This window comes from Pygocentrus nattereri, chromosome 5 (genome assembly GCF_015220715.1).
Source record: "Pygocentrus nattereri isolate fPygNat1 chromosome 5, fPygNat1.pri, whole genome shotgun sequence".
In the NCBI taxonomy this organism is placed as follows: Eukaryota; Metazoa; Chordata; class Actinopteri; order Characiformes; family Serrasalmidae; genus Pygocentrus; species Pygocentrus nattereri.
The window spans coordinates 17,553,480-17,571,293 of NC_051215.1; the positions used below are offsets into that span (position 1 = coordinate 17,553,480).

A 17,814-nucleotide genomic window follows, 5' to 3' on the forward strand; every position below is an offset into this window, starting at 1 on the left:
CTGAAGTTACTTTGCATCCAGAACTGATTGGTGCAGACACGTTCTCCACCATTCCCTCTTATTCCTTTTGTTTGATAATGTTCTTGAAAACTTGTTGCATAAAATATTACTGCAATGGTGGTAAATAATGGGAGCCTAGCTGAAGGTGTAGCCATTTATTACTAGGTATAACTTTTTATTTTTACTTTTTTTTACATCAGTAGAAGTCTAGCTGTCTCGATTTTTAACATTATTTTGAAGACATGTTTACATTTTAGTTGTGTACTTATCGTCAGTTACTTGGTATCACACATAACAATCCATTCTTGACTTTGAGTAGTGTAGGATTTCTTTATGTGATTACAGATTCTGTAAGATAAGATAAAGTTAAGATTTGCTTTTTTAATATAAATCTGTAACAAACTTATCTTGACCTTGTCAGGTAGGAAGTTACTGTAATATGTCCCTGAATCAGTATCAAGATTTATTGACATTTGAGGTTTCAATATCAGTGTTGCAAAATAAGAAATGGTATCATATCTTTTTCTACAGCTGATATAACTCACGGTACAGAGACAGCATTAGGTTTGGACATTAGTACATATGTAGCCGAAGCTGCAGTCAGTGTATATGAACATTCCACATGATGCAAAATGTTGTCAGTATATCTCAGTATAAATACGTGTGGAGATACAGATTTTTTCAGTCTATATTTTTGTCTGTATAGTGTAAGAGTAAAAATGGCAGATGGTAAACAGAGTGACAGATTGTGTTTATTTGTTTATTTTTTTGTATACCTGTTGCATCCTGATTGGTCCAGAATAAGAGACAATTTATGATTAATGAATCCTCAGGACAGCTCCATCCCATCATCTCCCCACACTGCTTCCAACAGTGAAAGCCTGTGCATGTCTGATTGGTTCCTGGCTATGGTCTCTGGTGGTAATGGGTGGAGGCCTGACGGCAGGTGTATGTGTGTGTGTTTAGTGGACTGTGGCTAGTGCCAGCTCCCTTCCTGATTCAGCCATCACAAGGGAGGCTAATGAAAATGCTTTAGGGGTGTGTGTGTGTGTGTGTGTGTGCGTATGTGCATGTGTGTGGGTTTGTCCACAATGAGGTCCCAGTAGGCTGTTTGGCCCCGGATGCTGTCCTGGCAGCTCTGCTTGGATTAATACAGAGAGATTAAGCTTCTCAGCAGAGGTAATTGCTCACAGTCTAGAGAAAGACAAAAGAGGTGAATTCTGCTATTTGAGGCAGTGGCTAATTTATAAGGCACTGACCAGCTACATCTTCATAAAACACGAGCTGCTGAGGCAAAGGTCAGAACAATGGGTGTGTCTCAGTACCTGCTGAGCTGCTCAGTCCTTACCCAAGCATCACGTAACCAAAGTGGTCCATTGTAATGCACCTTATTAAAGCACTCTACCCAGTCAATAACATTTGTCAATGGAATTAAAGCACCATCATTCTCCACCAAACAACAATGTTCCTCATCAAGCATCAAGCACTATCACTCTCCACCAGATATCAGCATTCTTCACCAAACACCAACACTTTCCATCAAACAACAGCACATCAGCAATTCCTTATTTTGGTATTTGGTAGGAAATGATTTTGTTTGGTGAGGAATGACCCAACCATACTTAACCAAACCCCATCATTCCCCACTAAGATTGCTCAACAAACACCATTAATGCAGCAAACTGCATTAAAATGTTTGATAAACAAACAGGTTTGAGCTGTTGTGAATGGGCAGAGAGCAGTCTAAATCTACAGACAGCCAGCAATCACACAAACATACCAGTTTTTGGATGTATTGTATTCTTTCCGCTTTTTTGGGTCAGTGTGCTCTGGAGATAGGTAATCACAGGCTATTCTTTGGTGCAGTCTTTAAAACTCCACTCAAGGGTCACTGAAACAAAGAGTGTGGTAATTGGCACATATTGTATGATTTAGTGGGGTCATTGTTGTTATTTGAAATCCTTTGTTACTGCAGTTATAAAAATTGGCCTGCAGGTCTTCAGTAATTTCTGACTGCAGGCTTACAAATCTATTCCAGAGTGTCGCTGCAATAAAGTTGCTGTTTTATATTGTTGACAGCATGTAGAAGTTCACAGTGACATTTTCCATCCACACTGTCTTCTAAAAACACATAAATGACCCATAAAAATGCAATGCTGTAAAATACGACCACAAATGAAACCGCAGTCGCCCAGAGAGCACAAACGCATTCTGGTATTGGGTCATAAAGTGGAAGAATAACATCATGGAAATTTTGCCTTTCCTTTATTGATTTTTTTTCTCTGCTTTTGTGGCATGTTGAGGAAAGGGAAGCTAGAGCAGAGATAGCAGTATCAATAGCTTAGCATTCAGAGGCTGGATGTGTCGCTTGTCATTTTTTTACATTTTCTTTCTCTCCTTGTCTTTTACTGCTGAATGAGGGAACATTTTTTTCTCCTATTTCTTGTTTCCTTTTCTTGTTTTTCAGCAAGCACTTTTTGGGGACTTTTAGTGCGTGTGAAATTAGCACCTTGCACAATGCGACGATTGCAGAGAGGCAGGATTAGCCTTACTCTCTCTTAAAGCCAAATTAACCTCTCATTCATCTTTGTTTTGACTAAAAACATAGCCTGGTGAAGCATGAATTAAGGCAGCTGAGGACCAAAACCAGACAAGCCACTTAGACACCTCTGCTCACTCCTTCTCCTCATCTTATTTCTTTCTTAACAATTGCTTTTCTCCATTTCTCTCAATTTTGCATTAAATCAATGTCGTTGTGTGTGTGTGTGTGTGTGTGTGTGAGAGAGAGAGAGAGCAGAAAACTTAGAAACTAAGAGGAGGTTGGAATTAACCCTTAATTACATTCTGGTGCTGTTTTAAAACAAAGGTATATTAATGGTGTTTTTTGGTTTGGAAGACACTTTTCACTTTGTGGAGATTATTTAAACTATAACTCATTTGCAAACATACATTTTTCAAAACAATTATCTTTTGTTCTTAAGAGAACTGAAAGTGCTTTTTCTATGGTATGACTGTAATGAACGCTTTTTAGCACCTTTATATTTAAGAGTGTGTGTAGTGATGAGAGTGAGGAACTGAAATTAGATTCTGTCTGAAGACTCAGACGCACTCATCCTCATCCTTTTCTGGCATTTGCAGTGTGTGTGGAAAGCAGTCTGTCCACAGTGGAGTGTGTTCAAATCTCAGTCCATTTACAGCCAGTTTGGCTCAATTACACAATGGATTTCTGTTTAACCTTAACCAAATGCTGGCATGCTTAGCTACTGTGTAGTGTCCAAATCATCCAAATTATCAAAGCTGGACTTTCACAGAGCAAAAGAGGTTTTTGTGAAGTTTATTATCACTCATATTCTGTACATTTGTGGCCCATTTTTAACCTAAATAAAATCACTTGTTTGGGATATAGCAGACTAAACTTACACGTATGGCATGTAGCAGACACTCCTGTCTGGAGCAACTCACAAACGTCAAATCAATGTAGTGATTTAAAGTCTGTTATCCACACTAAATCTCAGTCAAGCTGTGCTTTCGATGTGACTCTAAATGTGTGTTAGTGTATTATGTGTGTGTGTATGTTATTGGCAGATTGAAGCTGGCAATGTAGTCCAGCAGCTGCGGTGTGAGGGGTCCAGGCTGTCTCGGGGGAGGTTTACGGCCGTGCTGGAGCAGAGAGCATAGAGGATTTGAGGGGGTGTGTGTGTATCTATGTGTGAGGGAGCCAGCCTGACCTCTACAACACTCAAAGCCCACTTAGACAAGGAGTTTTCTCTCTCTCTCTTTTTCATTCTGTTTCTCTCTTTCTATCTCGCACCTTGTTCCCAGTTTTTATGTTTAGTGTAGATCCAACTGAATGAATGATTTTCATAATCGCCAACATTTTGATCCAGCTTGTACTTAACCCCTTGAACTCTAAAGGCTACTGCACACCAGATATGCAGCATAGTGTTGCATAGCGTTTACCAAGTTGTAGTGAGAGCACCTAAACATAAAGCTTCTGCTCGTTTTACACTCTGCTCTGATAAATGTAATGGAATCGAACTTCATTTGTAAATTCAACACAAAATAACTTTACAAACTCGCTGGCACATGGGGAAATAGTATAATAGTATATTTTTCTATTTATCTTAAAAGACTTTAGTGAAATATTTAACAGTTTAGTGTTTGGCTAATCAAGCACACCTTATCAGTTAATTAGTAAAGCCAGGTTTCCATTCAAATGTTTTGCAAATGTTATGCACATTTACAAACTTTTGGCAGAAAAGATGTACGCCATGATTGGACAATATGTCCAATCTGTACGAACAATCATTTCTCACTTATAACTTATTCGAAAAACCATTTTCCATCAACACTTTCGGATTTCAACTTTAGCAATATTCTAAGTTTTCCACCTCGTCTTAACTCTTCTTACGATATTTGGGTGGTTTGGAATTTTGGGCTTTTACATTCCATCTTTTTGCTTATTTTCAGAATTTATAAAAGATTTGTGGATGGAAAACCCCAGGTAGTTTACTTGTTGAACTAAAGTAGGGAATTCATCAAACTGTGCTAGTCTCTGGTCTTTGATTTCACACCTCTGCTTTAAACTCACTGCCCTTTTGGTGTAAATTTCAAGCCACATGTCACCTTTATCTGTTTTGGTTCTGGATTTCGTTTAAAGTACTTACAGCAAAATGATGAGTGGTAAACAGAGAGCTTTAGCAGGTATGGAATTCATGAAGCTCCACTGTCTGAATGTCAGCAGCAGTGTGTGTATCTTCATTATAAAACTGGCTTTGAAGAGCCTGTCTTAGACCCCAGAATCTTAGAATATCTTAGGCTGTTGCTTTACAGCCTTTTAAAAGAACAATGTACAAAATAATCTTCCTTTATTAAATGTGTGGACCGTCATCCACTATCTGATCTCCTGTTGCTCATTCAGCCCCTCTAAAAACTCGGATACATACTGAAGTGATTTGTTTTCGTCTGGAATTCTGACACAGTAGGAATTCCACAAAAAAGTGCATTCAGTCCCTGAATTTCCAGCTCATTATGCCATCAGTCCGACTGTGTCTGTGTGTGTATGTGAAATGTTTATAACATCAGCATATGAAAGCTGTGCAGTGTAATGCTTCTGTTTTTTTTTTGTTTTTGCTGCTATTCTGCTCCAGCCACTCTGTGTGTGAGTGTAACCCCTGCTGTGTGTGTATATATGTGTTCATGCATTCGTGTGTGTGTGTGTGTGTATGCACTATATTTGGGTGATTTTGCTCCAAACACACATTCATTAACCAGCCAGTGTATTATTTTTGTTTTGGCTGCACTGTGTTTTATGATGTAAATAAGGTAAGGCAGGTGAGTGCAGTCACACTATATTTGAACTCTGCTGCTACACCTATACCAAAATGTCATAGCATAATTATACATGACTCATTGTGCTAAAAAGCCAGTTGCTTCTTACTTTGGATTTAGTGCTTGATTTGGGTCATTTAAAAAAGCAGTTTTATTTCATTTAAAAATTGACTGGTTAAAGAGTAAGTAATGTTTATAGTGTGACTTCAGCTAATAGAGTGTACTGGAAATATATTTGTGTTTCAGCTCATACTGTATAGACTTTGGCTATTAAAATCAGGCAAACGGTTGGACATCAGCAAATTTGACTATAACAATTGAAATCAGCTTTAAAAATTAATGATCACTGTATCCCTAGTATATGTGAATATGCTGGCTGTGTATACTTATTAGAGTCTGTGTGTGTTTGTGTGTATGCATGTGTTTGTGTTTTCCTGCTGCAATGCATTTCTATAGTTTAATGAACATTCTCAGCTACCGTAAACAACAGACTCCAATTAGACTTGAATACACTGATACACTGATGTGTGTGTGTGTGTGTGTGTGTGTGTGTGTGTGTGCACCCATGTACATGAATCTTGTTTCAGTGTGTGTGCTTTGTTTTCACTCTCTGTGTGTATGTGATTGGTGGTGTAATTGGTACTTCTGTTTGAAGCTTCTTCCTTCACTATGTTCTTCTGTTGTTAGGTTACAGTGTTAAAGAACTGGGGGAGAAAGTGAGAGAGAGAGAGAGAGAGAGGGAGAGGCAGAGAAAGAGAGACAGACAGAGAGAGAGAGAGCGAGACAGACAGACAGACACACACACACACACACACACACACACACACACAGAAAGAGACAGCAAGATATATAGAAACACACAGCGAGACAGAGAGGAAGAGATACATCCCCTTCCCACTTGATCAGAAGCCCTTCCCTTGCTGGCTAAAGACTGTAGATCATATTTTGACTCACAATTTGTGTCATCCATCCTCTAATCCTTTATCACTTGTGAGTTTCTGACCACAGAGCTGCTCTTGGATGGATATTTTTGGGTGGTGGGCCAATCTTAACTCAGTCATGACACTGGGTGTTTAAAACCCAGAAACATGTTTATGTCAGATACACTCGTACCATCTCCACACACTACTGGTGTCACTGCTGAGAATGGCCCACCACCCAAGTAATATCAGGTCAACTGTGGTTCTGTGGTCAGAAACTGACCATTTATGAATTGGTGGAGGTGGGCTAATGAATTGTAGAGTAACAGACAGGCTACAGTTGTAAACTTATTTTTTAATACATGTATGTGTGTATGCGTGTGTGTATGTCACCTGTCTGTATATTCATTTGCATGTTACATAGTGCTCTCTCTCCTGTGTTCTGTGTGATGTATAATATGTATTTTGTTCCTTCTTTTAGTATCAGTAGAGCACTGTGATGTCATTCTCTTCTCTCCTCACGTTACACGCTCTAGCTGTGTGATAATGATTCACTGCTGTTATCTCACCACCTTTCAGGATGCGTCCAAACACCCTGATCGATCTTGCATGCACACACACACACACACACACACACACACACACACACACACACACACACACACACTCACATTCTCCAGCCCCAAACAAATGCCCTGAGCATACAGCCAACACATCAGCGTCACACACAGGCCAAATGAAGACGGATTTGCTCTAACTGAGTTTTGGATGAACCCGAGTAATCGAGGGAGGGAACTGATCTATAATTCCATCATTATGATGTGGAGAAGAGCCGTACTTTTCCTGCTCAAAGCAGAGCAGGATTCGATTTACAATGATTCACTACACACTCGTGCTGATGGGGCCAACGGAAGTGAGCGAAGAATGTAATATCAGTCATTCTCTCGCAGCACAGACAGTCAAACTAAAGATTTGCAAGCATACACTTGGACCATTCGTCAGTATAAAATACACTAACTATAACCCACTGCTTCTTTCAGAATCTGCAGCACGCTAGGTGGCTCCTACATCTAACAAATCCAAACACAATTAGTATGCTGTATGAATGCTGTAATTTTAGTCCCTTTCTGTTGTTAAATGCATATTTTATCATTTCATTTGTACTTACCTGTGCCATTTACCTGTTTAGCCTTCAAGTGCAGACATGCTGCAGACAGATCTAGCATTAATAGAGTGTATGTAAGCTTGTACAGTGTTAACAATATCTATTAACAAGTATATATACACTTTAATGTCATTTTAATTATGTTACGTGCGTGTATACAGGTGTGTGTATGTGTATGTGTGCATATTAATATGCTTGTAAAAGGTATAATTGGAAAAAAAGAGTGAGAAAAACTGTTTTATTGCCCAGTGTTGCAGTTTTAGTAGGCTTTTTTATTTTGGTAATGAAGTTCATACTCCACTTTGCTCTTATATGCTGTATTGATCAGTCACACACACACAGACACACACACACACACACACACATACATAAACACACCCCTCAAGGCTTTTCTCCCAGCACTCAATACACAGTTAAATATTTAAAACCCCCTAATTATTAACAGCAGTTCTGATGAATTATACACACCTCTCTCACTGTTTAATTTATCCATCTTGAAAATCTATAAATTTGTTCTTCAGTCCACTTATGCTCTTTGCAGGTATTTTCATGAACATTTTAATGAATGAAAGAATTAATGAATAGATGAATGAATGCCTTTATTATTATTGTACACAAACAATAAAGGATGTTTTCTTTTGACAGCAGTAATATTTTATAAAAAGTACAGTTCTGGTTCTAGAATCAGTACAGTTATACACAACATACATCAAGTTATTAAAAAGTTGTTGCATGGCAACCATAACAGGTTAAGAAAATGATGTGCTTTGACAAAAGAATTGTCAGTTGTGACTGTTTTTAATGATAATAGTTTTGTAGATTTTGGAATAAAGTTATTTCTTTAACATACAACACAGAATGTTTTTCCTTCTCCTGTAAAGTTACCATTCAGAGATACAAGGACAACACAAATATATATTTACCTAAGAGTGAATAAAAAAGGCCACAGAATTCATGTCATTATCATGCCCATATTAGAAATACTAGGGCTAAGCAGTTTTCTTCTCTGGGAAGAAATGAATTGAATGAATTATCTTTTGAAAAAATGCTGCTATTGATCGTTCTGTGGTAAACAAAATGTTCCAGAGTTGACATGTTTCATTCTGCATATAGTTTTTCTCCAGATATCACTGGATCCTCAAATTAGGTCAACCACAAAATAATGTGTGACTTCAGAGGTCTACAACAGCCATGTGTTTTTCTGTCCTTTTCCACATACATACGTTGTGTGCCACATGGTAAGGTCATTATGATCTTGATTGTGATCTTGACAACCACCAGCTAGCCCACTTTCACTGCAGCTAAATCTTTAGAAAATAAACATCTTATCCTTATTGTCATAACCAAAGAAAGAAAACAGTCTTTTAAACACGTGATTGCCGACCTCACTTTTAGCTGCCTTTAACTGATATTATTTTAGTTACATTTTTTGAGCACTGAGAAATCTGCCAAGAGGGCCTAGGCCCCCCTAGGTGCACTTGTATCTACACACACACATACACACACAGGAAGTCGTCTGTCAGCACCCTCATGACTTTAATGTGGGGAAACACACACCTCTGTCCAGACAGTGATGTATCCTGTTGAGTGCAGAGTGTGTATCTGATCCCACAGATTTCCAGCTGAGATACGGAGCACAGAGTATGTTAATGTGTCTTAGCTGTGTATGTAGACACAGCTGCTGTGAGTGATTCAACTACCAGGAGTCTAGTTCGGTATTAATCATTCTGCACACCTCCCTCACTCTCTTTTCTCCTCTTCTCTTTATTGACATGAATGTTACCATTTGCATTTTTGACAGTGCAAATAATAATGTAAACAAGAACCGGCAGAAGAAAGAAATGCAGAAATATTACGACAGAAAGTAAGAACTTGTTTGTAATAATAATTCTTGCCTGAGCGCTGAATAGCATTGTGTTGAGGTGTGTGTGTGTTTTGTTTTGTTTTTTCTGTGCAATATGTGATAAAGTTTTGTTGAATATAATTTGATTGAGTATATGTCCTGTACTCTTTCTATTCTTCTCTCTCTCTCTCGCTCTCCCTCTCTCACACACAGTTCCCAAGTGTAAAGATATAGTTATCCATTTATCTCTCTTTTTCTCTTTCATTTTCTCTCTCTGTCCTTCTCCACTGAGAGACTGCTTCTGCTTCATTTCACACATGGCCTGTAGGGCAAGGGAGAGAGAGAGAGTGACAGAGAGAGAGAGAGAGAGAGAGAGAGAGAGAGAGAGAGAGAGAGAGAGAGAGAGAGAGAGAGAGAGAGAGAGAGAGACACTGCAGGCCTTGTTCCGCTCCAAGAGATATAAACACACTAGGACTCTTAGGTATTCAGCCCAATGTGTGTGTGAGAGAGTGTGTCTGGGTGTGGGTGTGTGTGTGCTCCTGAGAGGTTATATTTCTGTAAGCGTAACATTGACTTACAGCCAAAGCTAGAACAATAAAATCTGATCAGATAACGTTTGGTTTAAGAGAAATATGCAAGATTTATTACACAGACTCCATATCACTCACCCTCTCCCTGAACAAATAACTTCCACCTGTTCTCTCTTTCTCTCACTTTCTCTGCATCATTCTTTCTTTTATTTCTCCATTCATTTAAGTAACCTTTCTGGCCATGACCATATTTAGATGGTTTTACCAAAGCATAGTAGTTTGCTTTGTTTGTAGTAGTTTGTAGACAGGGTTCTGGCCTAAAACCTTTTTTTAAAAATTAATTTATTGTGGACAGAAATCTGCAGGGTGTTGTGAGCAAAATATGCCCCAAAAGATTTATTTTCTTCCTGATTTAATACTCAAAGTTTCTCTCCAATAAACCATTTAACATCAAACCACTTGGAATTAGTTAGTAACAGCATAAATTCTGTATACTGAAGCAGACATAGCTTGGGAAACCTTTGTAACATTGTATGATTCTCTCTCTCTCTCTCTCTCTCTCTCTCTCTCTCTCTCTCTCCCTCTCTCTCCCTCTCCCTCTCACACACAAACACACACACACACACACACTGACAACCCACAGGAGAACAGAAAGATGATGACTAGTTCTGACCCATTGTTAGGCTCTGAAGAATTCTGTTGTGAAATCAATGAGAAAAAATGGTAGCTGACAAATTCAGCAGTGTTTGCTTTAGTCAAGTGATGAGAAATAACAACCTGATCATTCAGACCCTTGTTTGTATGTGTGTGGCTTTGTGTGCATGTATGTGTCTGAGGTGTGTGTGCATGTGTGTGTGTGTGTGTGTGTGTGTGTGTGTGTGTGTGTGTGTGTGATGAGGTACTTCAGTGTATTGGCTTCTCTCAGTATGTGTTAGAGGTGGACTGTATTTTGTTTCTTAATTGTTGTCATGATATCAGACTTTGTAATCTAAAATCACAGAAGGCTGCAATATATGCACATGAACCTACTATCTATTAGTGTTTTTTACTGTGTGCTGTGAGCATCCTGACCAGTCACTGCTCCAGATAAGTTTCTGTAAATGTTGTGGTGAATGTAATTGCAATGAAACCCCACTTTATCATTAGAATTGCACTATAGAGGGGAGTACAGTTGAACCTACTAAAAATTGCTCAAGTACACATAAATCAGTAAATCGGTCTGCCTCAGTACTCATCAGTCACATATACAAACCAATTTAGTTGCTTGAGCAAGGCTGATGTTGGATTCTCATACATAGTTAAAGACTTTTGAAAAATGTTTTAGAAAGTGCAGAAAAACTTGACTAGGCTACGCATTTCATTCCTGGTCCATCATTGTACAGTCAGGGTTTTGCTCTGTGATGTGTAGCAGGCAGTAAACCTGTTAGTTTCGCAGGGTTTAATCGTGTAATTCAGACACATCACAATAAGGTCCTAAAGTGTAAATAAGCATCTTTGGGTAACAGTCAAGGTGTTCATGTAATGCTACTAAAGTCAGTTATGTTAGTCAAAGTAATCTGGGGTTTATCCATATCCAGTGGTTTATTAGTGTGCAATTAAAAAATGTAGCAATATAATGTTTGCTTGACTGTGTTTGATTTCATACCTCAGCATATTTTTGTGTTTGTGTGTGTGTGTGTGTGTGTGTGTGTGTGTGTGTGTGTGTGTGTGTGTGTGTGTGTGTGTGTGTGTGTGTTGATTGGTGGAGAGTGCTGATGGAGCAAGCTGGCGAGCAAGAAATTTCCTTGGAACGAGGCAGAAATAGCAATGAGAGAGAGAAAGAAAAAGAAAAAGGACACAATAAGAGTAAGGGGAAAAAGAAGGAGCAAAAAAGAGGAGAGAAAAAGAGACAGAATGAAAAAAAGAAAAGAGAAAGGAGAGAGAGAAAGTAATGAAAGGAAATGAGTTTGAAAAAAAGCAGTGGCAACAGTAAGATTACACACAGCCTGCTACATTTTAGATTAGTCACACACACATTTAATTTCCCCCTCTCTCCTTGGGCTCACAGGTATTTACTGACTTGCTCTCACACACACACATACACACACCTGTGGGCAGTGTTGAGAAAGCCTCTTTAACACTCTCTGAATTCCTTTCCATAAAAGGACCTGCACAAGAGAAAAGCTTTATGTAGCATTTGAATATAAAACCCTGGAGATCTCAGTAAGGTTTGAAATGTGATCAAACTAGCATTTCAACAGCAGCATGTTAGCAAAATTGCATTCATCAAATTTATTTCTGTAGAAATTGGTAAAATAAGGCAATTATGCAATTCAGGTGCTAGATTAAATGGCATTACTATATTTTGCTGTTCATGCTCATACGCCCATTTCAGTGGTTAGTAACCAATTTTAGTAAATATTTAAAGAGAGAGATATCACCACACTGTAGGTCTCTTTACCTCTTTAAAATCAATCAAAATGTAATTTGACTGGAGATGTTAATGTATGCGCAGAGTTGTATACACTGATCATATTGCATAAGCTAGATTACATAGAGAAGCTACACTTGATCTTTGCTAAAAGTCTAATCCTTTACACACATATGAAAACATGATTTGAAGTGTATAATGTTCTCTAAATTATTTTGACAGACACTAAGTTGTGTGCGACAGTCTATCATTAGGTTAAATGAGATATTTGTTCTGTAAAGGACGTTCAACCTGTCTGTCAACACTCGCTATGAAAGAACTTCTCTGAGGGTCGAACATGGAGAACATAATTGTTTCGCGATTCAGCAAAACTGTGGAAAAGCTTTATGTAACATTTTATATTCTAGATGACCTAGTAAAGTCATTTTCACTAACTGGACTAATCAGCGCTTCTGAAAGCTCTCGTTCTCTCTTATACATACACTCTTGCAGGTCCCTGCCACTGGGGAACAAGCTAATGGAGCAGTGATTTGGTGGTGTGTGTGTTCCTTGTGGGCCTAGGGCTAAATGTATTTGAGTCTCAGACTCAGCCCTTCCACATCAGCGGCACTGTGGAAATAAAACCTTCAGTAATTAAAAGGAATTCATTTGTTTTGTTTTTGTCCCCATTCACCCACCCAGTCTCTCTCGCTCTCTCTTTCTCTCTCTTAAATCTATCTTATTATAATTGTTTGATCTATCTTATCTTAATATCTTATTAATGATCATAATGATAATCAATGATTATGATTATCATAATATCTTATTAATATAGCAAGTGATTCCAATCACAGTAGCATGGTTTAGCATGTCATGACTGACACTGATTCTCAAGCTGTTGTGTGTGTTTGTAGATGTTTTAGGTATTTGGTTTCAGTGTGTAACGCAGTGTGTACCTGAATATGATCGAATGCTCACTTGCTCAGACGACTGGCAGCTGTCAAAAACACCATCAGGGCTGCAAAGATTGTGAAATGATGTTGTGAGGTTTAAAATAAGGTGTAAAATAGAGCTTTGTGCTCCACGGGAAAATTCCATCTGCTGTTACTACACGGACAGGAAAGTATGACCACAAACAACAAAATATTGTACTTACAAACATGAGCAGGTTTGGGGAAGTGTAGTGCTGGGTCAAATGGGACACCAGGCAGAAGTTGGACCTGCTGCTATGTGTGTATACATGTTAGGGTGTTTCATTCTTTCCCCCTTGCTTGCAACTTGTTTCCTCTCTTCATGAGAATATTTAATGTAAGCACAAAATTCAAAACATAACAGTATATGGTGGATACTTCTGTCTTTTGGAATTTGTCTCAATTTACAGGCAAAGCTATAATCTGACTGAGGGGAAATGTACTATCCCCACAGTTCTGTTTACATCAAAGTACAGCAACAATTGATGTATCCACACTTTGCTCACAAATGTAGCTACTGTTGCAGACAAGAATAGTTTGAATTTGGAGTCATGGTGGAGCATGGCTTAACTGATCCTGTTCAGTGAAAGCCTGATCAGTGACACTGCTTGTTCTCACACCAACATTTTCACTTTTTTGCATTTTCAACATTTTCACAGTTTTGCATTTTCATTATTCAGCATTTTCGTTATTTCTTCAATCGCCTGCACATTTTTGTGCTTATTAATTTATAGCTTTCTGAATGCTACACTGCATGTTGCCTTCACTTCTAATTTCATTCTCAGACTTGCTTTCCACTTCTCAGTTTCATGCTCTTTTCTATAGTCTCTCATTGCCACTGTTGGGCTTTTTTTTCTTTTTTCTTTTTGTTGATTTTTTGTTCCATTTGTTTGTGTTGCTGTGTGTTCTCTGTAGGTTCTCCCATGCCATCCTCTCTCTCCAGTCCATCAGAACATAGCCATTCGCAGCCTCCATCCCCCAGCCTCCATGACCACCAGCGCGCCGAGCTCAGCAGCGCCTCCCTGCAGGCTGCACACTCACAGGAGGAGTTCACACTCTATAGAGCTGTAGCACACAGCACCACCACTGAGGGTAAGCCAACAAGGCCACCCACTCTCTCATTCTCTCTTTTTTGATCTCTCTCTCTTTCTCTTTCTCTCTCTATGTTTCTCTCTCCCTCTGCTTTGTTCCTGTCTCTACCACTCCCTATTGTGTCTTTTTTGTTTACATTTCTTTTAATCACTGGCTTTCAGTCTTTCTGTCTCTTCCTCTCTCCTTCTGCTAGTTTTCCCTCTGTTTTTTCTTTTTCTTACTCTTTTCCACTCTTTCTCACTCTGTATATCTCAGTCTCTCTCTCTTTATCTCTCTCTCTGATCTATCTATCTATCTATCTATCTATCTATCTATCTATCTATCTATCTATCTATCTATCTATCTATCTATTTGTCTCTCTCTCTCTCTCTCTCTCTCTCTCTCTATGTGTAAATTGTTGAGTGTGTTATAGTGAACTACAAACAGGCTGTGTGGAAAGTTTTATTGGAGCAATGTCATATCCAATCAGCATCCAGCAGCTCCTGTGGAAACTGTGGACGTTTTAATGGGGGATTTAGTGCAGAAATGTTCTTCTATCTTTTTCTTTTTTTCTATGCAGAAACTTTTCTACTTTTTTCCGGCTTTTAATTCCCATTTCTCACTGCTGTTAAAAGCTGATCTGGATGGGAGTGTGCGGTTTAGTGTTACAACGAATGGAGGTTGCACAGAAATGCAGGCAGTGTATATTAGTGTATGTACAATACTGTGCAAAAGTTTTAGGCATCCAAGCAATTTTTAAAAAAATTACCTCAGCAGTGAGTTTATCACAGTATTCATTTTAATAAAGTCATATTCATAATTCAAATAAACATAAAAGCAATAAAACGTAATTCCTTAGGTCCATGTTTTTCCTTGACACCTTCACAGCTGTGGTGGATTTAAGTGACTTTGAACATGGCATTATATATATATATATATATATATATATATATATATATATATATATATATTAATTAATATTCTATCGTTTTTGTTTATTCAAATATGAACACTTTTCTCAGCAAATACACACATACTACACAAATAAATAGAATTTTAAAATGTGTCTTGGGTGCCTAAATCTTTCGCTCAGTGCTGCAGGTGTCTTGTGTTCATACGTATTACAACCTAAGCCAAATCCTGATTAAATTATGCAAATATGGCTCTATATTCTTATCTTTAAAAAAGACGTGCACAGTTTTTAATTCTTTTCCAGCTCTTCCTTTCTTTCTGTCTTTCTCTCATTTGATTTTCTCATTTCTCTCTTTTTGTTTTTTCAAATTCATACACACTGATGCTTACCTGTATATTTATCTCTGCTCCACACACACACACACACACACACACATACACATACACACACATACACATACACACACACACACACACACACTCTCTCTCTCTCTCTCTCTCTCTCTCTCTCTCTCTCTCTCTCTCTCTCTCCGTGTTGTGTGTCATGCTGCTGCCTGGCTGGTCTGAAAGCTTCAGTGCCTTCAGTCTATCTGCATCAGCATCATGCATGCGTGTGTGTGTATAATAACCTTCAACCCAAAGTGTGACAGAGTCTGAGAGGGTAACACTGCTCACTGCTCCTCACACACACACACACACACACACACGTGTGTGTGTGTGTGTGTGTGTGTGTGTGTGTGTGTACAAAATATAATATATAATATAAATAAACAAAAAGGAATAAAAGCAGCATTAACATTCTTTTATGTAGTGATAGAAAACACTCTGAATGGATCATGGAAATACAATAGGTTTGATAGTGCAAAAAGTGGCATTTCAGGATATGAACACAATGATGGACCTTGTAGGATTGGATTTGTTGGTTAAACAGCACTGACCTCTCCAGATTTAATGTGCTGGACTAGATTTTACAAGCTGTTCATCTTTGTAAGTGCCTTTATGTATTAGATTTGGCCTTTTCACTGAAGGACACTCATAGCCTCCTACATCTGCTTTAAATGGGTAAAATTCTTCACTTTCTCTGCTTTAGGACAGCATCCCAATTTGTTTGACCACATGTTGGTGTGTGTTTGCGTTAATATATATATATTATTATTGTTCTCTTGTTCAGAGAAAGATTAAATATATATATATAGTCATAAAAAGGAAGATTTCTCTTACACTCTTAAAGTAAAGTTGTCCAGGAGATGAACCTACAAAACAAAAAAGGTATCATTAAATGTGACTACAATTGGAACTGAGTAAAAATAAATAATTGAGTTAATTTCCTAACTGAATACACTCTGTCAAAGATAAAAATTTTAAAATACTTTGAAAAGCACACATCCATCAGAATTTTATTGAAGTATGGGAGAGCAGGGTTGGTTTCATTCTCTGCCTTATACCATATATTAGGCATACCCTGTATCAGAAAAACCAATAGCAACAAAAGAAAGCTGAAAATTTTAGCTTTCCAAAGACATTTATACAAATGATTTCCAGGAATTAATGCATTCATGACAAAGTTCACACTGTACACTTGTGCCAACGACCCCAAGATAGTCATTATGATCATCAAAGATTTTAATTTGAACAAAATCACATATCTTTAAAATATTCAGTGACATTTAATGACAGCCAAGTATCATTGATAATCAGTTAAACAAATGAAAATGTTTCATAGTTCGAATTTGGAATGATTCATTAGTCTTAACATTGATTTATATGGAAGAACAATAATAGAAACAATAGTAAAAGATAATAATTTTTTTTCTTTTACTAGCCTATGTTAAAACATAACAATACATTTAAAAAGTCAAATATTTTTAAACAATTGTAATATGTAACTAGTTTGTGTGCGAAGTTATTTTGTTCTCATTAGTGGTCTAAATCTCAGAGGAAAGAACAACTTGTTTTAGGTAATTTTAATAGTCATATAGTAATACAGTAGAGTACTGTGTTCTAGTTTTACTTAGTAATTATTTATTATGTATGCAATACATAACAACTGAATGTTTGTAGCACTGGCCCTATACCAACCCCATAATCAATGCATCAACCAACTCCACGTACATCAAAACACAACTCTGAATTTGCTTAATGTTAGCAAGTGTTACTTTTTTTGTTGGCTTTTACAAGATATATCAAATCAGCTAGAACTTATTGTAATTTCTATTACTAAAATGAATAGATCAGTATCTTTCTCCAGGAGATTTATATTATGTTTAATTTAATCAGGGGGACTTTTTTCTGTTTAACATTGAGCTACATTCAGCTTTCAGAGCTCTTGACAGAATGATTGAATTTTGGTCAGAGGGGCAGTCATTTTTGTGTGACACATTTTTGTGACAGTTCCCTCTACTACCCCAGAAATTAACACTGTGCCAACCAACCACTTGTGTGTTCATGTGCCTCGGAGTAGACTCTAATATATACCAGTTCTGTGTCCGTGTATTGGTAATGGAAGAGGCTTTTATCTAAAGTGGCTTTTCCTTTTCTTTAATAGCTGTATGGAGTTATGGGTAATACTGCTCCGAATTCAAACCCCAAACTTACCGGCAGCCTCCACAACTCACACTCCACTTAACCTTCATTAAATGTGTGTGTGTACGAATGTGTGTGTGAGTGTGTGTGTCCGGCTAA

The 17,814-nt window shown here is 37.8% G+C and overlaps 1 protein-coding gene across 14 annotated transcripts in view; it reads left to right on the forward strand.

Moving 5' to 3' along the window:
• Positions 1 to 17,814, forward strand: part of tenm3 (teneurin transmembrane protein 3) — a 628,014-nt gene that overhangs the window by 403,631 nt on the left and 206,569 nt on the right. For 11 of the 14 annotated variants that reach the window (XM_037538774.1, XM_037538773.1, XM_037538778.1 and 8 more), the window contains one exon: positions 14,065 to 14,241. The exons of the other annotated variants lie outside the window; for them this stretch is intronic. In XM_037538774.1, the coding sequence (XP_037394671.1) occupies positions 14,065 to 14,241 (177 nt within the window). The remainder of the gene's footprint in view (positions 1 to 14,064; positions 14,242 to 17,814) is intronic. 14 annotated transcript variants of the gene reach the window in all.